This window comes from Symphodus melops (assembly GCF_947650265.1).
Source record: "Symphodus melops genome assembly, chromosome: 7".
NCBI lineage: Eukaryota > Metazoa > Chordata > Actinopteri > Labriformes > Labridae > Symphodus > Symphodus melops.
Window position 1 is genome coordinate 28,070,489 of NC_136697.1, and position 24,304 is coordinate 28,094,792.

The 24,304-nt window shown below is 40.5% G+C and overlaps 2 protein-coding genes across 14 annotated transcripts in view; one reads left to right on the forward strand and one right to left on the reverse strand.

Moving 5' to 3' along the window:
• The window catches only part of LOC306826157 (uncharacterized protein), a 79,138-nt gene that overhangs the window by 51,860 nt on the left and 2,974 nt on the right, over nt 1-24,304 (reverse strand). For 3 of the 9 annotated variants that reach the window (XM_079347294.1, XM_079347292.1, XM_079347291.1), the window contains exon 3: nt 7,927-8,039. The gene's annotated coding sequence lies outside the window, so the exon portion shown is untranslated. Of the gene's footprint in view, nt 1-7,926; nt 8,044-9,831; nt 12,305-16,604; nt 18,458-24,304 lie in introns of those variants that run through there. The other 6 variants (XR_013779377.1, XM_079347293.1, XM_079347295.1 and 3 more) reach the window with 5 other exon arrangements.
• Nucleotides 18,465-23,768, forward strand: LOC306826161 (uncharacterized protein). Of its 5 annotated transcripts, none has more exons than XM_079347307.1 (4): nt 18,465-19,635; nt 20,021-20,171; nt 20,932-20,996; nt 21,253-23,768. In XM_079347307.1, the coding sequence occupies exon 4, from the start codon at nt 21,402-21,404 to the stop codon at nt 23,022-23,024; it is 1,623 nt and encodes a 540-aa protein (XP_079203433.1). In that variant the 5' UTR covers nt 18,465-19,635; nt 20,021-20,171; nt 20,932-20,996; nt 21,253-21,401; the 3' UTR covers nt 23,025-23,768. The 5 variants fall into 5 exon arrangements, with proteins under 5 accessions (XP_079203433.1, XP_079203434.1, XP_079203432.1 ...); XM_079347308.1 differs by having other exon boundaries at nt 20,059-20,171; XM_079347306.1 differs by having other exon boundaries at nt 18,465-20,175.

The following is a 24,304-nucleotide window of genomic DNA, read 5'->3' on the forward strand; positions in this document are numbered from 1 at the left end:
CGCCCCAGGAAGGCAGCAGGCCCGGACAAGGTGTGTCCCAGGATGCTAAAGGCCTGCTCTGCTGAGCTGGGGGAGCCACTTCAGCACATCTTCAACATGAGCCTCCGGCTTGGGAAGGTTCCTGTACTCTGGAGGACCTCGTGCCTCACCCCGGTCCCCAAGAAGAAAAACCCCAGTGAGCCAGGCGACTTCAGACCAATCGCTCTGACATCCCACGTTATGAAGACCTTTGAACGGCTGCTGCTCCAACACCTCAGACCCCAGGTCCAACACGCACAGGATCCCCTGCAGTTTGCATACCAGGCAAAGGTGGGCGTGGACAACGCCATCCTCTATCTCCTACACAGGGCTTACTCTCATCTGGACAAAGGGAGCAGCGTGATGAGAATCATGTTCTTTGATTTCTCAAGCGCTTTCGACACCATCCATCCCCTCCTACTGAGAGACAAGCTGACCGAGATGAGGGTGGACTCGTACCTGGTGAGGTGGATCACTGACTACCTCACAGAGAGACCACAGTACGTCAGACTGAAGGACTGCACATCTGACACTGTGGTCAGCAGCACCGGAGCACCACAGGGGACTGTGCTCTCCCCCGTCCTGTTCACCCTGTACACCTCTGACTTCCAGTATAACTCTGAGCTCTGCCACATGCAGAAATACTCGGACGACACTGCGATAGTTGCTTGTGTCAGGGATGGACAGGAGGAGGAGTACAGAAGCCTGATTGAGGACTTCGTGACGTGGTACAGTGACAACCATCTGCAGCTAAACACCTCCAAGACCAAGGAGATGGTGGTGGACTTCCGAAGAAACAAACCACATCTAGAACCTGTTTCCATCGGGGGGGTCGACGTGGAGGTGGTCAGGACCTACGGGTATCTGGGGCTGCAACTGGATGACAAGCTGGACTGGTCGCCTAACATGGACACTACCTGCAGGAAGGGACAGAGTCGTCTGTACTTCCTGAGAAGGCTGGGGTCCTTCAACATCTGCAAAAAGCTGCTGCAGATGTTCTACCAGTCTGTGGTGTCCAGCGTCCTTTTCTACGCCGTGGTGTGCTGGGGAGGAAGCTGCAAGAAGAGGGACGCAGCACGCCTGGACAGACTGGTGAGGAGGGCCGGCTCTGTGGTGGGCACAGAGCTGGACTCACTGGTGACAGTGGTAGAGAGGAGGTCTCTGGACAAAATGCTCTCCATCATGGACAACACACAACACCCTCTGCACAGCACCTTCACCGGTCAGAGGAGCATGTTCAGTGACAGACTGCTGTCACAGTCGTGCTCCACGGACAGACTCAAGAACTCTTTTGTCCCCCTGGCAATAAGACTGTACAACACTTCACTGTCACGGCAGGGAAGAAGCACACGGTGAACCCTGGACTTTTTTTCTCACTCCTCATCTGCACTGCTGACCTCAGAGTCAGCCCCCAGTTGGACACTTTAATGCATATCGATAGTCACTTACTGAGCACAGGTCACTTTAAGATAATCACCCTAATCATGTCTGGTTTCATCCTACTGTTGTGTTATGCTACATCTGTAATGGTTGACATGATCACCCTAACTAGGTCAAGTTTCACTCTATTGTCTTTGACACTTATGCTAATCTGCTCCTCAATAGTTGGGTACTTAAATGGAAATCACCCTAATCACTCCTGGTTTCACCTAACGACTGTACTCACACCTCTGGCATAAGCTCAAAGACCTCTGTACATACACATGTAACTAGTTTCTAGAAGGTTAGCCTCTCTCCTCACAGGTTAGGTACATTATGCTATATAAGTTTTATCGGGTGTGTATTGTAACCAATGTTTTGTATTGTAACTAATGTCTTGTGTCCTGCCTGTCTGTATACTGCTACTGGATGCCCTGAATTTCCCTCGGGATCAATAAAGTATCTATCTATCTATCTATCTAATAAAAGTGCCCCTTGGTTGGACAAAATGCTTAAGAATTTAATAATGTCCAGAGACAACGCTAAAACAAAAGCTAAGATTTCCCGCGAATCAGCTGATCAAGAACAATACAGAACTCTCAGAAATAAAGGAGTCAAAATGAACAGAAAGAAGAAGAAAGAGTACTTCCAGGAAAAGATTAACGAAGCAAAAAATTATGGTAAAAAACTATGGAACACTTTAAATGAATTAATGGGCAGGAGGAAGCACTCAGCTGCTTCATATGTTGAAAATGATGGAGTGTTCATTACAGATCCAGAGGGAATTGCTAATTATTTCAACAATTACTTCATTAGTAAGGTAGAGAAATTTCGATCTTGTATGTGTTCAAATACCGCAGCATCTTATGATGCAATATTAAGCAAGATGATGAGTGGAAAGAACCATTCTTTCACATTCAACCAAGTCGACAGAGGTTCTGTTGGAAAAATTCTTGCAGCTCTTCCTGATGGAAAGACCATTTTAAGACCTCTTCCTATGGACCACTTGGACTACAGGCTCATCAGGGTTGCAGCTGAAGCGCTGTCCTTTCCCATCGCTCATTTGGTCAACTTAAGTTTGTCGCAGGGCATATTTCCAGAGAAATGGAAGGAGGCTAAAGTCATACCACTGCCTAAAAATAAAAGAGCAACATCTACAGGACAGAATAGTCGACCTATCAGTCTATTACTGTTACTCAGCAAAGTAATGGAAAAGATTGCTGTTGGACAAGTTCCTAAATATTTTTTCTATATGAACTCATATGACCGACAACTGGTTTAGAAGAAATCGATGCAAACAGATTAGTAGGAGCAGTGATGTTGGATTTCAATGCAGCGTTTGACCTGATAGATCACAAAATACTGCTTAAAAAATTAGAATGCCATGGTTTTACACCTTCATCTCTATCATGGATGGAGAGCTACCTATACAATAGAAAGCAGCGAGTGTTCTTTAATGGTCAATATTCATCTACTAAGGCAGTACATTGCGGAGTGCCCCAGGGTAGCTGCCTCGGGCCGTTGCTATACTCGATCTTTACAAACAACCTACCTTTTATGGTGAAACACTCAACTGTGGTCATGTATGCTGATGATTCCACACTGTACTGTTCTGCAAAAACTCCTCATGATGTTTCAAACCTATTAAATCATGACCTACAGAATATAAGCAAGTGGGTAAAAGACAATAAATTAGCTTTAAATGTAGACAAATCAACATCTATGATATTCAGCAAAACAAAACTAACCAACAAGCCCTCTCTGAACTTGTTAGTAAATGGGCTGCAGCTAAGACAAGTGAAGCAAGCCAAATTACTGGGCATCACCTTGGACTCTCACTTGTCTTGGTCAGCTCATATTAATTGAATACTAACTAAAATGGGGACTGGTATTGCAATTTCTAGAAAATGTATGTAATATATTCATATGTCCATTGCTAAACTGGTTGTTCAGTCTCTTGTTCTGTCATTTAGAATACTGTCCAATCATATGGTCATCTGCATCACAAAAAGACTTTCAAAAGCTTCAAGTGGCACAAAATAGGGCAGCGAGGACTGTCCTCCAGTACTCTCTGAGGACTAATGTGGCCCTGATGCACTCACGCCTGTCTTGGCTCACAAACTATGATTAACATTAACAATGTGGATCGCAGTCTTTATGGAACAGCCACAGTTTCTTTCTGAGAAGCTTGTCTTTGTAGGAAGCGGACACCTATATGCCACCAGGCAGGCACTAGGTGGTGACATAAAACTCCTGCTCCCCAGGACAAATTTTCTGAAACGCACAACACATTACAGAGCAATGGCTATCTGGAATCGACTCTCTGTCTCATCACGCAAAGTTCAGAACAAATACAAATTTAAGAGGACAGTAACCCAAGAACTGCTGCAAATGACCTTGTGAAAGCTGGAAATTGTCGCACTCTTCCACTTTGCAATATTTTGATTGTAATGTAATGTTTTTAAGTCTCTTGATTGTCATTTGTGTTTATTGTACTGTGTAATCTCATGTTGAAAATATTTTAAAGAGGACCCCAGGGAGACTAGCTGTCATTAAATGGGCAGCTAATGGGGATCATAATAAAAAAATAAAAAATCCACCTTTCGGCAGACATACACATAGAGATCTGTGGCTTTTCAGACGCCGCAGAAACATAGATCAGGTCGAGACAGAGATTAACTCGGTCTCTAGACAGTAGACCAGTTTGGGAGACCTGTGTTCAGTGTCTGCCATCACTGACATTTGTAATATTTTGGTTGTTCCCTGTTTACAGGGTGGTGCGCCGAGGTTTTATTAAACTCAGTTTAATAACAATTATTGATTTATATTAATAATTAAATAAAGTTCATCAATGTTAATTTGACAACTAAATTTTACATTATAAAACCCAACCTAATCGTTGGTCAGGTATTCGCTCCTGAAAACCTCAACAATACTCTCTCTTTTATGCGCTGTGTAACATATACCATGCAAATACTGCAACTTTTGCCAACACGGTGTTTAATCTGGTGATAAAAGAATCACATAAATCTCTCACAGCCACTTGTCATGTCACAAGCTCCAATAACTAAAACACAGAAACATACAGTTGAGCTAACTAATAGGCAGGTCTCTGGCAGCTCCCGCTGTCTGCTGGGTTAAAAAATGTGTATGCAGTAAAAAGTGACGGAGCAGTCTCAGCTACACAGCGGCACTTTGTCAACAAACTGTTGTCATGGAGACAGGATGGACCTGCAGCACATCATGCTTACTCTCCTGAGTGCAGTTAAACAGGGAAGATAGTTTGGTCCACGGTCACTAAACTTTGGTGACGTATAGCTCGCTGTTTTCGTGGGGGACTACTCTGATTGGTGAAAGTTGCGGTGATTGGACAAAATTGCAAGGTCGCCCAGAAATCACGGGGATTGGTTGAGTTTCCGTGAATTGTTACTGAGTCGTAACATCGCGACTTCCCGGAGGGACTGTGTAACAAATGCTTGGATGTTGAATTTTGTTCATCTATCTGCCAACTTGGCTTCTGAGTCAAAAAGTGAATTTTAGACCCTGCCTGTGCCTGTGCCTGAGTCTAGTCTGATGCTTTTGTCAAGGGGTTCAGTAGCAAAGTTAAAGGGGATAGGGGACCTCCCTATCCCTCTTTGTTAAGAGAATATGGAGGAAGTGTAAGGATTCAAGCTAATTTAAGAAAATAAAAATGCTTAAATGGTCAGCGGTTCGCATAGATATCGTCTGTAAGGGAAACACTGCAGAAAGTCTCCTCTGGTATTAACTACACACCTGCCAGTGTGCAAATGATCCTGACTTATGTGGCTCATTCTGATGCAGCATTTCTGACCAGTCCTGTACTAAACCGTATAACCTGTGTGACATACGGGGGCACTATTAACAACAACGCAAACCTGTTTCAGACTCATGATGAACATCCCTCTGCTGAAACAATTAAAAGATGTAAAAGGTTTGATTCTCTCTCGATCAGAGTAATTCAGTGCACACATGGATCATTCAGATGGACCTTAAAGTTTAATGCATGAGGGTCCCATGCATTGTGACTTCCATCTTTTTGTTCTCTCTTTGGGATCTTGAAAGTCGGCAGTTTAGGGGGAGATGCATGGCAAGGCAAATTTATTTATATAACGCTGTTCAGACACAAGGCAATTTACAGTGCTTTAAAGAGAAAAAACAGAAATACATTAAAATAAAGCTTAAAGGGTGACTTTACCCATTTACATTAAGCTATGTATCATTAGAAACATGGTAGTATTGTTTAATGGTCGTGAATCCAGCCCTCATTTTGCCCTGAGACGAGAAAAAAACTGTTTTTTTGCCTGAAAGTTTCTTTAAGTGACGCAAAAATCGTCATATTACATCACTTAAAGAATTTGAGGTTAGCAGGGAAGAACTACATGGCTAGTTCCTCATGTTCTCCTTCACTGATGCTACAGACCAATCACAGATCAGTGGGCGGGACCTCACTGTCAGAATCAAAACTTAAGGTCGGCCATATTACTTAGTTGGAAGCTACTGTATGCTAACCGGCTGGTAGCCAACAAATTAAAATAAACAGGGTACATCTAAAACAGCTATGCATTATATAGTTGCAAGAGACTGTGCTAGAGACCAGGGACCCCAACTGTCCTTGTTTTAGAAATGTGTTGTAAGAAAGGCTTGAAGCAGAACATAAGTAATCTCTGTGTATAAACTGTAGGACTGAGTGGACATTCAACATTTAAGAAACAGACACTCAGGTGATGTCTGTGTATTTTCATTTGCAGGGAGCAACAAACACCTACATTGTTTCACTTACTGTATGCAAATATGTCAATTAATTTTTTAACCATCAATTTAATTTCAGCATCAATACTTTGCCACTGAAGTTGTAGTTAAAATTCAACTAATATTTGAATATTTTTTTCACCATAATGGGTAAGATGTGAAATTTTAGATCATTCAACTTTTGTATTTGTTGATGGAAAGCATCTCGTGAACCCCCTCTCAGTGTCTCACAATGTGGTGCAGGATAGTTCTTTAACTAGTATTTGAGATATAAAAATCAACATATCCAGCTACTGTGAATTGACATGTAAAAGTGGGCGTGGCCATTTCCAATGGATTCAGAATCCTAAAGAACCCTGAGTTTGACCCCTCATAAGCTACCAAAAGCAAAGGTTATTTTCAAATAAGGTACTATTCCAGGTACTTTGAGCAACTCAACAGCAGTTGGATTTAAATGTTTTAAAAGACACCTTTCTGAACACATTTGTGAAGAAATTTGGTGAGGAATTTATTCCCAGATTTTTGTAATATTCCCTCCCTTCCAGGAGAGTAGGTGAAGTAGTAGTGTAGATTTCTTCCACTGTCGGGCTTTGATATGAGATATATATTTCTTTCCTGTTACACTGGTTTGTGAGTGTAAAATTGTGTGTGTGTGTGTGTGTACACATGTATGTCAATTATTGTGCTTGTAAATGTCCCTCCTGTATTTAGTATGTGCACCTTCTGTTACCTTCTTCAGTCACATAAACTGGACTCTACTTTGACATCTTTGATATAAAGATGTGACTGGGGAGCCACAGCAGTGTTACTCATTCTTAATAATAACATGTTTAAGTGAAATATGTACAACTGTTTTATGTATCATGAATAAATTAAGTTGTCAAAAAGAAGAAAACGCCTGAATCCAAACACATTGGAAAAACTTCCTTTTTTGAATAAAAATACAAACTTTAAATGGTGTCATGGTTATTTTAATTAAGTAATGAGTTCCATGTCTGTGTTGTTGTCCATGTACTTACACATGAATATACTAAAAAAACACCCATTGTTTACTGTTTTTGCACACATAAGTAAATCACTCAGGTCATGGTACTATGGCGTTGACTGTAATTTATCCAGCAGATGGCAGTATTCACTGTTTCATTGAGGCCTTGAGTAGTGAACCTTTTGGTGAAGCAATGGGCTGAAAGCCTCAGTGATTCATGGGGCATCTCTACCCTAGTTAGCTGATAGCTTCGTACCATGAAGGCTAGCTCTGGTGGGCGGGGTCAACATGGTGTACTGTAGATCAGTGGGAGAGGCCTGCGGCGCCGTGCATTCTGGGAGTTGTTGTATTCAATTCAAATCAGTTTAAAATACATTTTCTGCTTTTTCTCAAGTAGGCAACAAATTCAAAAAATATTTCACATTCCTCCTACATATATGACCCAATATCACTACAGATTCATGTTTCAAATGGTAAAGTATTCTTTATAGTAAAGAATGCAACAGACATTAAGAAAACGGACATCATTAAAAGACAGAAAAGACTGTACTCGATGAAGTAACAAAGGAAGTAACAAACTAATTTGTTGCAGTAAGGCAGAAAGTATATTTTCTAATGGAAAGCCTGAGTGACTAATATAGTTTTAAGGCCCTGATTTAAAGGAGCCAAACTGGGGGTATGCACAGCAAAGAATCATTCCAATATTTCTATTTCAAAAAGTACTTTTTGCTTACTTCAGTGTGTTTGGCCAGTCACAAGTCTGATGGTGTTCAACTGCCTCTGAGACAGTCCTCAGTTATCTTCAGCACTCAGGTCTGCAGCCTTTGGAAGCTCTGCCAGTCTTGTGCTGCCTTTAGGAACCAAAATCATTTAAAAAAAAGTATTCTTTATGATACTGATGCTGTCTTTACTGCTGCAAGAATATTTTAAAATGAAGTCCAAAATTCAATTTAAGATTGAACCTTTTTTTTAATCAAAACTTATTTTCACAATAATTTGTAAAATACCCAATTTTAAATCTTTAAACTTTTTTATTTGGTTAAGGAAGGCATCTTACAACCCCCAGTTTTGGAGACACTGACAGGGTCCTGAGAAGACTCAGACCTGGACCCCTGGGACATTTTGACAGCATCTTTTTTTCAAAATATTAAAATCAAAATATAAAGCTAGTTTTAAATCATCACCTTCCTAAAATAATGGCCTCAGTCATTATGTGACAAAAATGATTGTTTTGTCTCAATCATCTCCTCCTGATGCTGGCCACCTCTGATCAAATCACCTCCATCCTCAGTTGAACAGATCATGTGATTCTACCCCCGTAGTGTAATGGCCCATGTCAAGAGTTACTCAGGCCGTTTAATTTTTCTGAAGTGAAAAGACAATGGGCCTCATTCACTAACAGTGCGTACGCACACGTCTGCTTAAACTGAGCGTTACATCTTAAATCTATTCGTCGACCTCTCCCACTAATACTGCCATGAGATATCACATCTGTCAATAAACCATCTGATTAACTGGAGCCTATTTAAGAACATGCAGGGAACATACATGATTGTGATTCAGCCTCGCTGAAAGATACATTTCCTCTCATAAACCATCTTAACATCTCCATTATCAAACAAAAACATTGTTACCATCATCATCAATCATTTTAAAAACCCTCATCATCATCATTAAGGTCGCAGGTATTTATTAAAGAGCTGGGTCTTGGACTCTTTTGGAGTTTGGAAGTTTGTTCCACTAGAGAGGGGCGACAGAGGAGAAAAGTCTAGTTAGAGACACAGGACGCTGTTGTGAAGATTTAATCACCATTTCATTGGCAGAGTGTAGAAGAGCTTTAGGGGGGAGTGAGGCCTCCTCAGCATCATGTTCAGTTAGTTATGATTTATTGTTGACAGAGTTGAAAGTTTAAAATTGCCAAAGTCACAAGGGCATGTTGAAAAATGTACCCAAGTCATTTATTCCTCTTATGTTCCATAAATGACAGACATTGTTGTTAGTATGTCAACAGTCATCTATTATCGTAACCTTTATGAGTAAAATTATTAATAAATATAAATATTTGGTTCAGTTTTTTGTGTTTTCTGAAAACCCGAAAAATGACTTGGTCTATTATTTTAGGAAGGTAACAAAATGTACATGTAAAAGTGGGCGTGGTCGTTTATCCACCAATTAGTGGATTTTGTTCAAAACAAATGTTTACAGTGGATTCAGATCCATGAAAGACCCCTTAATTTGACCCCTCACAATTTCTCTTTGACAGAAGGAAACATTTTACAGTTTTCATTTATTAGCTTCTTGATACCCAAACTTTGAGTAGCTCTCTCAGATGTTCCTACAGGAGTTGGATTTAAATATTTGTAAATGTGTTATAAGACACCTTAATGAAATCATTTGTTAAGATATTTATTGGTAAGGAATTTATTCACAGATTTTTGCAATCTTACCAAACTATAAGTGATCATTTCTGATAAAGTTCCTGGGACATAAAGTAAACAATAATTACAGATCTACATCTCAACACTTGTTGTTCCAAACTGATTTTAGTTTCAAAAATAACCCGAGCGTCTTGTTAAAACATGAAGGAAATTCAGCATTTGATTTAAAATTCAGATTGATAAGTTTATTCAGCAACTTACCGCTCAGTCAGTGTGACAGGAAGAAAAGACGAGCTGAGTTAGTGCTGCAGCTCTTTTATACACACACATACACATACACACACACCCACATGCACCCACATACACACACTCACAAACATACACACACCCACATACACCACACAAACACAGCTAATGCCTCACAGTGTGATTTTGTCTTTCACTTTCAGAATGACAGAAAGGGATTTCCGAGAAATGATATCGTTTGTTATAAAGTCATGAACTTGAGTTGAGTCTCAAATGATCCCAGGTGATTTAATGTTATCTGTAAAGAGAACCAGAAACACACTCATGCCAACACACTCACACACACACACAGACACACTCACACACACACAGACACACTCATACACAGGAAGGGCTGACTTCCTGAGTCTGGTTTAATCTGGTAAGATAGTCATGTATTCCTTTAGCCCTCAGCAGTAATGATTTCATGAGCTTTTTTAATGATACAATTCTAAACATTAGAGACTAAATTAGTAAATACTACCTATATTCAGTGCAGATTCCTCCTATAATTCAGATACAGCAGAAACGGTTCCACATTCTGATACTAACCTCGACTGTTTTTCTCCAATTAACCTCTCAGAACTAAACTCGATTATTTCTGCGTCTAAACCGTCAACCTGTCTTTTAGATCCAATCCCAACCAAGCTGTTTAAGGAAGTCTTTCCCCTAGTTAGCAGCTTGTGATGGTCTTGGGTCCGTTGCTAAGTTAAGGCCGTGGAGAGTGGAGGAAAACGGCAGGCAAAAACTCACGACCACACGGATGCGGGGATTTCAATGCTCGTCGTTTATTAAATAAACACTCCAACCTTATCAAGCCCGGTTGTACGGCTACTATCGTTTCATACATGAACAAAATAGTGCCATATTTGACCATCACTGTTATTCTATGAAAACAGGAGCGAAACAAAATACGTCCGACCAGCGTAGTGTGCGCATCGTTCCACGAGGAGCAGGAAGCACAGGTGCTGCTTGATGACGTAGCCACTAAGCGACACAGTATACACATTGGTAAAGGTACATTCCATAATCACAACTGTTACAAGCTCCATATTAAATATGATCAATATATCTTTAGCGGCAGGTTATGTACTCCAGTCATTTAAAGTAGCTGTAATTAAACCGCTCCCTAAAAAGCCTACTCTTGATTCAGGAACTCTAGCTAACTATAGACCTATATCCAGGGATTCAAGTTAAAAAAAAAGGTTTGACTGAAAAAAAATCCAGCATGCCCAACCCACATGATGTGCATTATATAGAGCTTTATCAGTAGCCCACTACATCCAAAGTGCTTTCCCGGCTCAAGCGGCTGCCACATAGGCACCGTCACACAGCGATAAATCAGAACGAATATTAGAGAGCTTTCAGCTCACAGAACCAATATTGCCTAAACTTCAGCATCAATGACAAAAACAAAACAAAAATTCAGGTTGGTCAGAACGGATCAATTCACTGTCAACAAGCACCATTGTTTTCTCCAACTAATTTACGTTGGTCTCAAAAAGGCCCTTAAGAATATGAACTCTCCTCTTTGCCTGATCATCCCCTGCTCCCAATGATGAGCCGGCTCCTGTCGTTCCCTTCAAAGAGCCGGCGTTACGTTCGCGACCGACACATCACTAATGCTTACGGCACGCCGCGCATAAGGAATGCTTGCGAATTTCGGCAGCCTATCACACCAATCTATGCCAATTTTTGTTCCGTCTCATAATTTTAATTTGACGGAATTTCATCATGTAGACGGAAAACTTTAATCCCTGTATATCTAACCTTCCTTTTATCTCTAAGATCTTAGAGAAAGTGGTAGCTAATCAGTTATGTAACTTTCTCCACAACAGCAGATTGTTTGAGGAGTTTCATTCTGGATTTAGAGTTTACTGTAAATTTCTTCTCTCGCGACATAAATAAAGGATTATCTTATCTTAATATAGTACTGAGACTAGTTAGAACACGAGCGGCAGCGTTTTGGACTAGCTGAAGGGTCTTTAGAGATTTACCATAGCACCCTGATAATAGAGAATTACAGTAATCCAATCTGGAGGTAACAAATGCATAAACTAGTTTTTCAGCATCATTTTGTGACAAGATCTGTCTGATTTTAGAGATGTTACGAAGGTGAAAATAAGCTGTCCTTGAAATTTGTTTAATGAAGGAATCAAAGGACATATCCTGATCAAACAGAACTCCTAAATTCCTAACAGTGGTACTAGAGGCTACACTAATACTACTAAGGGCCGTCATATTGTCAGAAAAAGTCTCTCTAAGGTTCTTAGGTCCAATCACTATAACTTCAGTTTTGTCTGAGTTAAGCAGTAAGAAATTTCTAGTCATCCAGGTCCTGATGTCCTTGAGGCAGGCTTCTAGTTTACGAAGCTGGTTGGTGTCTTCTGGCTTCATTGCTATGTAGAGCTGAGTATCGTCTGCATAGCAATGAAAGTTCATGGAGTGTTTCCTCATAACACTACCTAGAGGAAACATATATAATGTAAATAGAATAGGACCAAGCACTGATCCTTGAGGCACTCCATGGCTAACTTTGGTGAACATAGAGGACTCATCATGAACACACTGAGACCTGTCTGATAAATAGGATCTAAATCAACTTAAAGCAGTCCCTGTAACTCCAAGTCATTGTTCTAGTCCCTGTAACTCCAAGTCATTGTTCTAGTCTCTGTAACTCCAAGTCATTGTTCTAGTCCCTGTAACTCCAAGTCATTGTTTTAGTCCCTGTAACTCCAAGTCATTGTTCTAGTCCCTGTAACTCCAAGTCATTGTTCTAGTCCCTGTAACAGGATCTGATGGTCAATCGTGTCAGAAGCAGCACTAAGATCTAACAGGACGAGCACAGATAGAAGTCCCCTGTCTGAGGCTAACAGAAGATCATGTGTTACTCTAACTCCTGTAGGACATTTAGAGACTGTAGGTACCAGCAGGTCTGATGACTGAAGACTCTACCTCCTGTAGTACATTTAGAGACTGTAGGTACCAGCAGGTCTGATAACTGCAGACTCTACCTCCTGTAGTTTAGAGACTGTAGGTACCAGCAGGTCTGATAACTGAAGACGCTACCTCCTGTAGTACATTTAGAGACTATAGGTACCACGAGCAGGCCTGCATCCTGGGAGTGTGATGTTCTCAATGGGTAGTACGGCACAATAAATTCTTTAGGATAGGATGGTGCCTGACCATTTAGATGTTTGTAAGTGAGAAGAAGGATTTTAAATTCTATTCTAGATTTTATAGGGAGCCAGTGAAGAGAAGCCGATACAGGAGTCATGTTGTCCCTTTTCCTAGGACTAGGTAGAGTCTTCAGTTATCAGACCTGCTGGTACCTACAGTCTCTAAACTACAGGAGGTAGAGTCTTCAGTCATCAGACCTGCTGGTACCTACAGTCTCTAAACTACAGGAGGTAGAGTCTTCAGTCATCAGACCTGCTGGTACCTACAGTCTCTAAATGTCCTACAGGAGTTAGAGTAACGAATGATCTTCTGTTAGCCTCAGACAGGGGACTTCTAGGAGGTAAATACTAAAGTCAAAGTGGTGGAGGTAGAGTCTGCAGTTATCAGACCTGCTGGTACCTACAGTCTCTAAATGTACAACAGGAGGTAGAGTCTTCAGTTATCAGACCTGCTGGTATCTACAGTCTCTAAATGTACAACAGGTGGTAGAGTCTGCAGTTATCAGACCTGCTGGTACCTACAGTCTCTAAATGTCCTACAGGAGGTAGAGTCTTCAGTATATATAGTATATAGTATATCTAGTATCTAGTATATATTTAGACTGCTGTTTTCCTGCCATGCACCACTTTGACTTTAGTATTTAGTATATGCATATAGCTTATAGGTATATATTATATTTATACTCTATTACTGCACTATAGTTCTGTTACATCCGTTCATTACATATATGTACGAAATCTGATCACATCTGAGTCCAATCACTGTCCACTTATATCTTTCTGCCCTACAGTTCTGTTTATACCTGTTTCAACAGTCTACTGCATGTTTACATCATATACACCTGTTCACGTGTCTGCTTTCATCTGATACATGCACGTCTTTTTACACCTCACGTCGATGCTGTTTTCTGTATCTAACTGGGACTTGTGTGTTTTTAACTTGAACTAACATCTACACACTTTCCTCTCTGCTGTTCTTCGTATCTAACTCTGTGACTGGATTCTGACCTGTACTAACACACTAACACTTATTCTAACCTGTACTAACACACTAACACTTATTCTAACCTGTACTAACACACTAACACTTATTCTAACCTGTACTAACACACTAACACTTATTCTAACCTGTACTAACACACTAACACTTATTCTAACCTGTACTAACACACTAACATCCTGACACTTATTCTAACCTGTACTAACACACTAACACTTATTCTAACCTGTACTAACACACTAACATCCTGACACTTATTCTAACCTGTACTAACATCCTGACACTTATTCAAACCTGTACTAACACACTAACACTTATTCTAACCTGTACTAACACACTAACACTTATTCTAACCTGTACTAACACACTAACACTTATTCTAACCTGTACTAACACACTAACACTTATTCTAACCTGTACTAACACACTAACACTTATTCTAACCTGTACTAACACACTAACATTTATTCTAACCTGTACTAACACACTAACACACATTCTAACCTGTACTAACACACTAACACTTATTCTAACCTGTACTAACACACTAACACTTATTCTAACCTGTACTAACACACTAACACTTATTCTAACCTGTACTAACACACTAACACACATTCTAACCTGTACTAACACACTAACACTTATTCTAACCTGTACTAACACACTAACACACATTCTAACCTGTACTAACACACTAACACTTATTCTTCTTTTACACTTAATTCTTGTTGATAGGTTAAAATGTTTTTGTATAGTTGCACTGTCGTTATTTGCTGCTCCGTGTGCCCTGAATTGCCCTCCGGGGACAAATAAAGTTTTTTGAATTGAATTGTGTAAAGTACTTTGAATTGCTTTGTTGTTGAAATGTTCTGTATAAATTCACTTGCCTTGAATTGGTTGGGGGATTTTTGTTTTTCTTGTGCTCATTTCAAACGTCTTATCGTCTCTCATCATCCTGTTGGTGAGACGACTGAGCCTTACAGCAGATGTGTGATTTTTCTTTCACTTTCAGGATGACAGAATGGAGTTTCTGAGAAATGCTATCACTTGTTATAAAGTCATGACCTTGAGTTAAGTCTCAGATGATCCCAGGTCATTTAACCTTTTCTTATCTATAAAGAGAACCAGATTAATTGACCATGTGTTTAAAGCTCAGCTGGTGTGGATGAACAGATACAAGCCTTCATTCCACTTTATTTGTGAGGCACCACGTGCAATTTAAACAAACTGTTCAGGTTTTCACTCTTTGACGGGCTGCATTTGCTTGAGTTAAGAGATGTAAACTGTTTTGAGTGGTCAGTACAAGTGTTTGAGGTGAATCCCATTTAAAACATGTTCTGCCCTGTCAGGTGAGTTCTGTGAAGTATCTTGTATTTTAATGGTTGTAAATTAGCATTTTTAGACATCAGGTAAATGTTTAGACAGATTTGGGTCCAGAAGTTCGCAGGGTATTGGAACATGTATTAAATGTAGCTTATTCATAGGTTTGGAGGTGAGGGTGTCTGAGTTAGAGAGCTGTTAGAACAAAATGTGTATAAGTTATCATGAAGTGTCATTGTGCAAGGCCGTTGTAAACAAAGTGTCTCTCAGTGCTGAAAAAGTACATTCTGTACTTTTTCACTCAGGTTGTTTTGGAGAAATAATTGCTCACACACAAGTGTGCGCGAGTGTGCGTCATCAACAGTGGCGCCGGGTTCTGATACAAAAATGCTGAAGGTACCCAAGGACACGGCAACAGCTTACTCTCATATATGTTTTTATAACTAACATCATGTGCAGATATGAGTGACGCCTGCTTTTTTCCCCTCCCTTATTGCTCACTCTTATCTTATGTAAATTAGGACATCTTCCTTCAATAAAAAGAAAGGATGAACAGCAGAACGGCAGAGTGGGTTTGGAGACTGTAAACTCTTGCCGTCTCTGAGCTGCTCTCCTTGCAAGTATTTTAACCTGAATTCTGATGTCTGTCTGTTTGTTCTCAGAATCTATTTTACAGATGCAGCGCAAACTAGATTAACTTAAGAGAAAGCTGCGGAGTGTCAGTTTTGGACCTGACAAGAGCCGGCTCAGCACCTTTGAATCAGAGCCACAGCCATCGTATGCAGCAGTACTAAGCCAGCCACCTGTAGCCGGTGCGGGCCGACCTAGTGTAACATCTCCCCCAGTAGCTCCTGAGCAGCCGGGAGGCAGTGGCTGGGTTACTGTCCGAGGGAAGCATAGTCATAAAACGTGTAAATGTGTCTTGAGTTAACACTTCTTGTGAAATGACGCTTTAGAAATAAAGACTGAAATCTAAACACACACACACACACACACACACACACTCACACACATTTAAACACTCACATGCGCACACATAAAACACATATGCAAACACAAACACACACAGTGGAGACCATGATAACTCTTTCTGATGATTGTCTGTCAGTCATGTGACACAGTTATAAAATGTTAAGTTAAAATGTTTAAAATTGCAGGAAATGTTTTCTGAGCAGTATTAAACTATAATATACTCTTTTTTAATCCAACAGCTTAGAGAAAAAAAAAGCATTTCTCAGAAACCCCCCCCCCCCCCCCCCCCCCGAAGACTGCAAAAAGTCCCTTCACAATACACAACTAGGTCAACAGTGTTTGTGTGCGTGTGTGTGAGTATATAAAATCTGCAGCACAAACTGAACCCTAACTCAGCTCGCCTTTGCTTCCTGTTGTTGCTGAACTCATCGTTTCTGTCTTGATGTAGGAGACCAGCCCTTCCTGTGTTTGTGTACGTGTGCGTGTTCTTAGAGATATTAAAACGGTGAAAATAAGCTGTCCTTGAAATGTGTTTTGTGTGAGAACTAAAGGACATATCCTGATCAAATAGAACTCCTGGATTCCAAACAGTGGAACGAGAGGCTACAATGATCCCACGCCGTTAAATCATCAGAGAAAGTCTCTCTGTGGTTCTTTGGTCCAAGCACGATAACTTCAGTCTTGTCTGAGTTAAGCAACAAAAGGTTTCTGGTCATCCAAGTCCTGATGTTCTTGAGGGAGGCTTCTAATTCACATACATTTATGACCATATATCAATGTCCACTGTGTCTCCAGTAAAATGTAGAGATCTCTGTCGAGCTAAATGCTGCGTCCCTCTTCTTGCAGCTTCCTCCCCAGCACACCACTAAGTAGAAGAGGACGCTGGACACCACAGACTGATGACGCTATACAAATAAAGATTGATTGACTCTCACTCCATGCTTGCTTTTTCATTTGTTGAAGCTTGGTGTCATTGTACTTCAACCTGCATGTTTTAAGATATTGAGCTCTGTCTAAAACCATGGCTGCCTCAATACCTTGGCCTTCATCAACTCTCCCTGTGAGTAATGTTGAAGGGAGCTGGACAAGTCCATTAAACTGCATTAAATGACCTGCAAGTGAACTGTATCCACTTCCCATTGTCTAATCGCTTCAACTGGAAAGGACAAGTTAGTGCCTCCTGAGTGTTAATGGCATATAATGCAGCGCTTACAATCAGTCTTGTAAAAGAGGATGATGGTCCTTGATCAAGACAACTAATTAGTTTAAATGTCTTTGACATCTTCTCATGAAAAACACTAATGTAGAAAAGGCCAAGGGGTTACCCTTTTACCACCTTAAACTACAGGAAACACATTCAAGTACGGGACACAACTAGGTTCAGTTGTGAAAATGGACCTACACCTAGCCCAATAGTTCTTCCAGTGCCATTTAATTCCTGTGCAATCTGTATATCTTCCAGGTAATTATATCCAAAATAATATAAAGCCCCGTTACCCTTGGCTCGGTTTTCCCACGCTGACACATCCTGTCTATTCAGGTGAGGCCATCTAACAACATCTATTTGCAAACTACAATATTAATAGGATGCATGTTACGATCTCGTACTGGATTGGACCCAAAAGTAGGACAGGCCTCATCAGCCACAACCACAAAAGGTAATGGCCCTAGCTCTGGTGCAGAAGGAAGAGAGCATGGTGGCGGGACATCAAGCTCACCTGCCTGGAGGGCTTTGCCAAAATTGGACTTAGCAAAGATCCCTCCGTCACTGTTGCTGCCAAAACCACCGATATCAACCGCCAGGAATCTGTAATTGGCATCAACCAGGGCAAGCAACACAATGGAGAAGGTCCCCTTGTAGTTGTGGAACTGTGACCCCGAGTTGGGAGGTGCCTGGATGACGATGTGTTTGCCATCTAGGGCACCTATGCAATGTGGGAAGTTCCACCGCTCTTCAAACCTCTTGGCTGTCTTCAATCACAGATCCTTGTTAGGAGACGACATGTGGGATTCTTTCAGCTCCTCCCAGATGGCTTCACAAGTCTCCCTCACAATTTTTGCAACCGTAGAAATTCCCAGCCGAAAACTTGCAGCAATTGTAGTGTAACTGTCACCAGTGCTTAGAAATCTGCAAAGACAATCAAATAAACTGTCATTATTTCTTAATAATACAGTAGCACATCATTTCATGACATGGAAGATAAATACATTTGCTATAACATCCTTATAATCCTTAATGAGACGTGTGCTACACTTGGTCAATGGTAAGAAAAAAGGGTAATTTATTGTAACTAAATCAGGTGCTCTTATGTTGAATCAATATAAATAAGCAAAACAATTACTTTGATCCTGGGACTCTGATATGGTTAAAAACTGAACCATATCAGAATCAGAAAAAAACGTTATTAATCCCAGGGTCTGTTATTAAATGACAACAGTTTATCCATTTACTAATAAAGGACATTTAACCAGTACAGAGAGCCCCACATTATTAGTCAGACTGCCCCAACATAACACAGACATTATTTGTGTTCATAACATTTTTTGTTAATTTATTGTCCTCCATAATGTTGCAGTTTCAAACATGTTGATCCCTTGATTTACTTAGATGAGGCTTAAAGCAGCAGCTGACTTGTTAATATAGCATTGCCTTAATGAGATTTTTTAATTATGATAAAAGATAATTTAATGTATTTCCTCCTGTTAGCTTCCTGTTTTTTTATTGGTTATCAGGTTACTGAATTCAGGTAAATAACTTTATCTGCAGGTAATGTTTACATCTTAAGAAGATAGGCTTCTCATCTAACATGGATTCAGTGTTCATAAATCATTATTTCATGTTTGTTTCTGTATGCGCTGCATCAGGCCATGAGATTAGAGGCAGACGCAACAGAGGAGCAAAACTTCCTCCAGTATGATTTTAAGTTTTCCTTTTCATACAATTTAGCAAGTGCTGAGTTATTTTGTCTTTAATATATCGTGTAGCCTAGTAAAAGATCGAGACATTAAACAGACAGCCCATCACGAATGAATGAACAAGATGGGATCATTTGAGACTCAACTCAAGTTCGTGACTTTATAACAAACAATATCATTTCTCGGAAATACCTTTCTGTCATTCTGAAAGTGAAAGACTAAAATCACTTACTGTGAGGCATTAGCTGTGTTTGTGTGGTGTATGTGGGTGTGTGTATGTTTGTGAGCGCGTGTGTGTGTGTGGGTGTGTGTATGTGTGTGTGTGGAGTACAAAAAAAAAGCTGCAGCACTAACTGAAAACTCTTTTCTTCCTGTCACACTGACTGAGCGGTAAGTTGCTGAATAAACTTATCAATCTGAATTTTAAATCAAATGCTGAAGTTTCTTCATGTTTTAATAAGAGGCTCGGGTTATTTTTGAAACTAAAATCAGTTTGGAACAACAAGTGTTGAGATGTAGATCTGTAATTATTGTTTACTTTCTGTCCCAGGAACTTTATCAGAAATGATCACTTATAGTTTGGTAAGATTGCAAAAATCTGGAAATAAATTCCTTACCAATAAATATCTTAACAAATGATTTCATTAAGATGTCTTATAACACATTTACAAATATTTAAATCCAACTCCTGTAGGAACATCTGAGAGAGCTACTCAAAGTTTGGGTATCAAGAAGCTAATAAATGAAAAATGTAAAATGCTTCCTTCTGTCAAAGAGAAATTGTGAGGGGTCAAACTAGGTTCTTATCGGCAGCACAAGACTGGCAGAGCTTCCAAAGGCTGCCAACCTGAGTGCTGAAGATAACTGAGGATTGTCTCAGAGGCAGTTGAAGACCATCAGACTTGTGACTGGCCAAACACACTGAGGTAAGTAGAAAGTACTTTTTTAAAATAGAAATATTGGAATCATTTTTCTGTGCATACATCCCCCCTAAACTGCAGACTTTCAGGATCCCAAAGAGAGAACAAAAAGATGGAAGTCACAATGAGAAACACGTTTATCAATCCAGGGACCCTCAAGGATTAAACTTTAAGGTCACTCTGAATGATCCAGGTGTGCACTGATGTAGAGAGAATAAAACCTTTAACATCTTCACCAGTTTGTTGATCCTGTTTCCCTCACCAGTCCTAATGCCAGCCCACCAGCACACCACAGCAAAGAAGAGTGTCCTGGCCACCACAGACTGGTAGAAGGTCTTGAGGAGTCTGTTGGAGACACTGAAAGATTTGCGTCTCCTCAGGAAGAAAAACCTGCTCTGTCCTTTCTTGAAGTGGGCGTCAGTGTTATAAGACCCGTCCAGTTTATTGTTAATGTGAATAACAAGGTACTTGTAAGAGTCCACCCTCTCCACTTCCTCCCACTGGGTGATGACTGGGACAGGGGGCACTTCGTCCTGTAGTCCACTACCACCTCCTTTGTTTTGACGATGTTGATCTTCAGGTGGTTGGTTAAGTTTTTATACATGACTATTGGGTAGTCGTATGAATAAACATTTACCCGCTCAGTGGTAGATAGCTCTGTGTAATCTACCAACTTTGGAGCATTTAGTTACTTCAGATTTGTATTTGTGTATTTTTGTACTAAACATTTAACTTCATTTGATAGGCCTTGTTTTTTTAATTCCAGGAGCTGTTCAGTGACTAAATCCTGATCATCCTTTGGACATCACCTCCACTTTGATCCTCAACCAGGTTTGTCCCACTTCACATCTGGTAGCTTTTTTACATCATTATTTTAAAAAATCAAAAGTGCTCCACTGGAGGGTTATTATATGATAGCAGAGAGGTGTCCCAGGGTGATACTGAAGCCCTCGTTTGCTGGCACTGTTTACTGTCCACTAGCAGCGCAAATGTTGAACGACTAACAACAACCAAGAGTCAAACCCAGCAGAACTGTTACTGTGGGTCAGAATTATATCTATTTTTAATTCTCTGTTTTAATCAACAGATTCAGACACTGGAAAACTTCACATTAACAGGAGCAACATCCACCAACAAGACGCATTAACGTTGAACTCAAGAGTCCACAGTGTAATAAGTAATATCTCTACACTGACTGATTATTACTTTAATGTGACATAATAGCTTGCCTTCAACATGCCTTGGACATCAAAACAACAGCTTTGTGATGCTGTAAAAGAAAAGAGCAAACTATTAGACAAAAGTGAGGCTCTTCCTGTGTATAAACTCCCCCTAATAGAAGAACAAATCAATGTGGATGGTTGCAGGTTGTATTGTTTTGGGGAAGAGTCCAGAACAAAAACTAAAAATCGAACCATCATGGTTCTTGGACAAACAGGGGCAGGCAAGTCGACTCTCATTAACGGGATGATCAATTACATTCTGGGTGTAGAATGGGAGAGTCCGTACAGGTTTAAGTCGGTTCATGAGGATCCATCAAAGTCCCAAGCAGAAAGCCAGACCTCTGAAGTCACTGTGTACAAAATCAACCACCAGGAAGGCTTTAAAATAGATTACTCAGTGACCATTGTTGACACTCCAGGGTTTGGAGATACAAGAGGCATAGAGAGAGACAGGGAGATCACAGAACAGCTGAGGAATCTCTTCTCTTCACAGCGTGGTGTAAGTGAGATTGATGCTGTGTGTTTTGTTGCTCAGGCCTCTTCAGCTCGACTCACAGCGACACAGAAATATGTGTTTGATTCTGTGCTCTCAATCTTTGGCAAAGACATCGCAGAAAACATCAGGGTTCTGGTGACGTTTGCTGATGGTCAGCGCCCTCCAGTTCTGGAGGCGATCAAGACTGCAGATGTCCCGTGTTCGATAACAACGTACGGGCTGCCGAGTCACTTCAAATTCAATAACTCAGCTTTGTTTGCGGAAAACAAATCATCTGCACAAGACAGCGACAGTGATGATGATGAAGAGGGAAGCTTTGATGAGATGTTCTGGAACATGGGGACAAAAAGCATGAAGAGCTTCTTTGATGCTTTGACTCAAATAGAAACTAAAAGTTTGACACTGACAAAGGACGTCCTTAAAGAAAGACAGCAGCTCGAAAATTCAGTTGAAAAGTTGCAGGAGCAGGTTAAAGTTGGGTTAGCCAAACTCGAGCAGAAAAAAGAGACGGATGAAAAACTGAAGGAGCACGAGGCAGAGATGAGCAGAAATGAGAACTATGAGATTGAAGTCACTGTAACAAAACCTGTTAAGGTAAATATTTCTGGTACTGGAGTGTACCTCTTCAACTGTCAGCAGTGTCATATGACCTGTCATGATAATTGTCCCTATGCAGATGACAAAGACAAAATTAAATGTGTTGCAATAGGACCAGATGGACACTGTAAAGTGTGTCCAGGTAAATGTTTCTGGAATCAGCATTTCAGTCAGAGATACAAATGGGAGTATGAAGAAGTTAAAGAAAAACTAATGCTGACAGAGCTGAAAAAGAAGTATGACATAGCTAAAGATGCCAAGTTACCTGTTGAGGCATTGTTTGGAAAACTGAAGGCTGAACATGAAATTGTGAAGACGACTTTGAATGATCTAGTTTCTGGATCTGCAAAGTCTCTAAACAGACTCAAAGAGATCGCACTGAAGCCAGATCCTCTCTCCACTCCAGAGTACATCGACATGCTCATTGAAGGAGAGAAATCTGAGGGCAAACCAGGCTGGAACAAACGAGTTCAGGCACTGATGAACATAAGAGACAAGGCAGTCACCATGGGTAAATTAGTTAGTGGAGAGACACTTCTCTAGCATCAACTGTTTTAAGATCCCAGATGATTCACCTCATCGGTCTGAAGCAAGTCAGACTGCTCATCGTCAACAGCTGAAAGCTCGGCTGAAACTTTTACGCCCTCACAGGAGAATTTTCACTCAAGATGAGTTCAGGCTGAATTTAGCTAATCACAAGTCATATTTTAACTTTTATAAACCTTATCATAAAAAGTTGATGTGTGTTACATGCATAATGTGTACTTATAACATTGTAAGGAGTGTCACATTATTATGTATTAGAATAGTTGGCAGTCATAAAACCACTTGTGGGAGTGCAGGCTGTAAATCTTATTGGGGTACTGGACTGCTCACATAGTGGGGTGCGTACAAGTGCCCTGTTAGAGGTCAGGGAGTGTCCTGCAGCTGCATGACAAACACACATAACCATATATGTCTTGTTTTGCTACATTATTTTTGACGTAACCCAAAATGAATATTGAAATTGTCATGACGTAAATGTTGAGAGTCAACCAGAGTATATAGGAGGGAAGCACAAGCTTCTCTCTGGGTCAGTCTTCCTTTTTGGGACTTGACTTTTACTCTACACTTGTTCTGCACCTGTGATCAACTGACTTATATTCTCTTTTATTGAGCTCTAGTCACTCACTGTGAGAATAGCACTCTTTTGTAGGATTTGTATTATTTTGTAATCTCTGTTTTTAATCAATTGTGTTATTATAAAATAAAAGGAAACCTTCCATTGTAAGGACTTTCCAACAAAAACCCTTTTCCTTTTAGATCTTATATTTTTCTCTTGTTGGACCACGACGGACCAAAGGGATAGAAGACTAAGGTAAGAAGCTTTTTGTCCCCATTGTTCCAATACCAGAGAGGAAACATAGACTGGGGAGGGACACTCTGCTTTAAAGTGGTTAGGACCCACTAGGGTGTGAGAGACCCAAGGAGAGTCCCCTCCAGGTAACGGCTGTGAAGGAGGCCTTTCCAGTATTAACAGCCTATGATCTGACCATAGAGGGGAATGACTTCAACACTGTAATAACTCAATAACTTTAAAGGTATAAAAGCTGAATAAACTGTGTATTTCTTTAACCGCTCCTAATAACCAATAGTGATGTTCTAGTTCAAGGCAGCAGCGATATCTTTATGAAAGGCAGTTATTGGTCCTCCTGACCAGATTCACACTCGGCCCAGACCAAGCAATCAAAGTGAGGCAGGGTCGAGGTTTCAAGGTCAAGTAGTACATAAGAGCAACAAACTAGGATAATAAAATAATTCCTAAAACGCCAACTGCTTAGCCG

What these genes read in the sequence shown, in the direction of transcription:
- LOC306826161 (XM_079347306.1), top strand. Translation starts at nt 21,402, where the DNA reads ATGCCTTGGACATCAAAACAACAGCTTTGTGATGCTGTAAAAGAAAAG.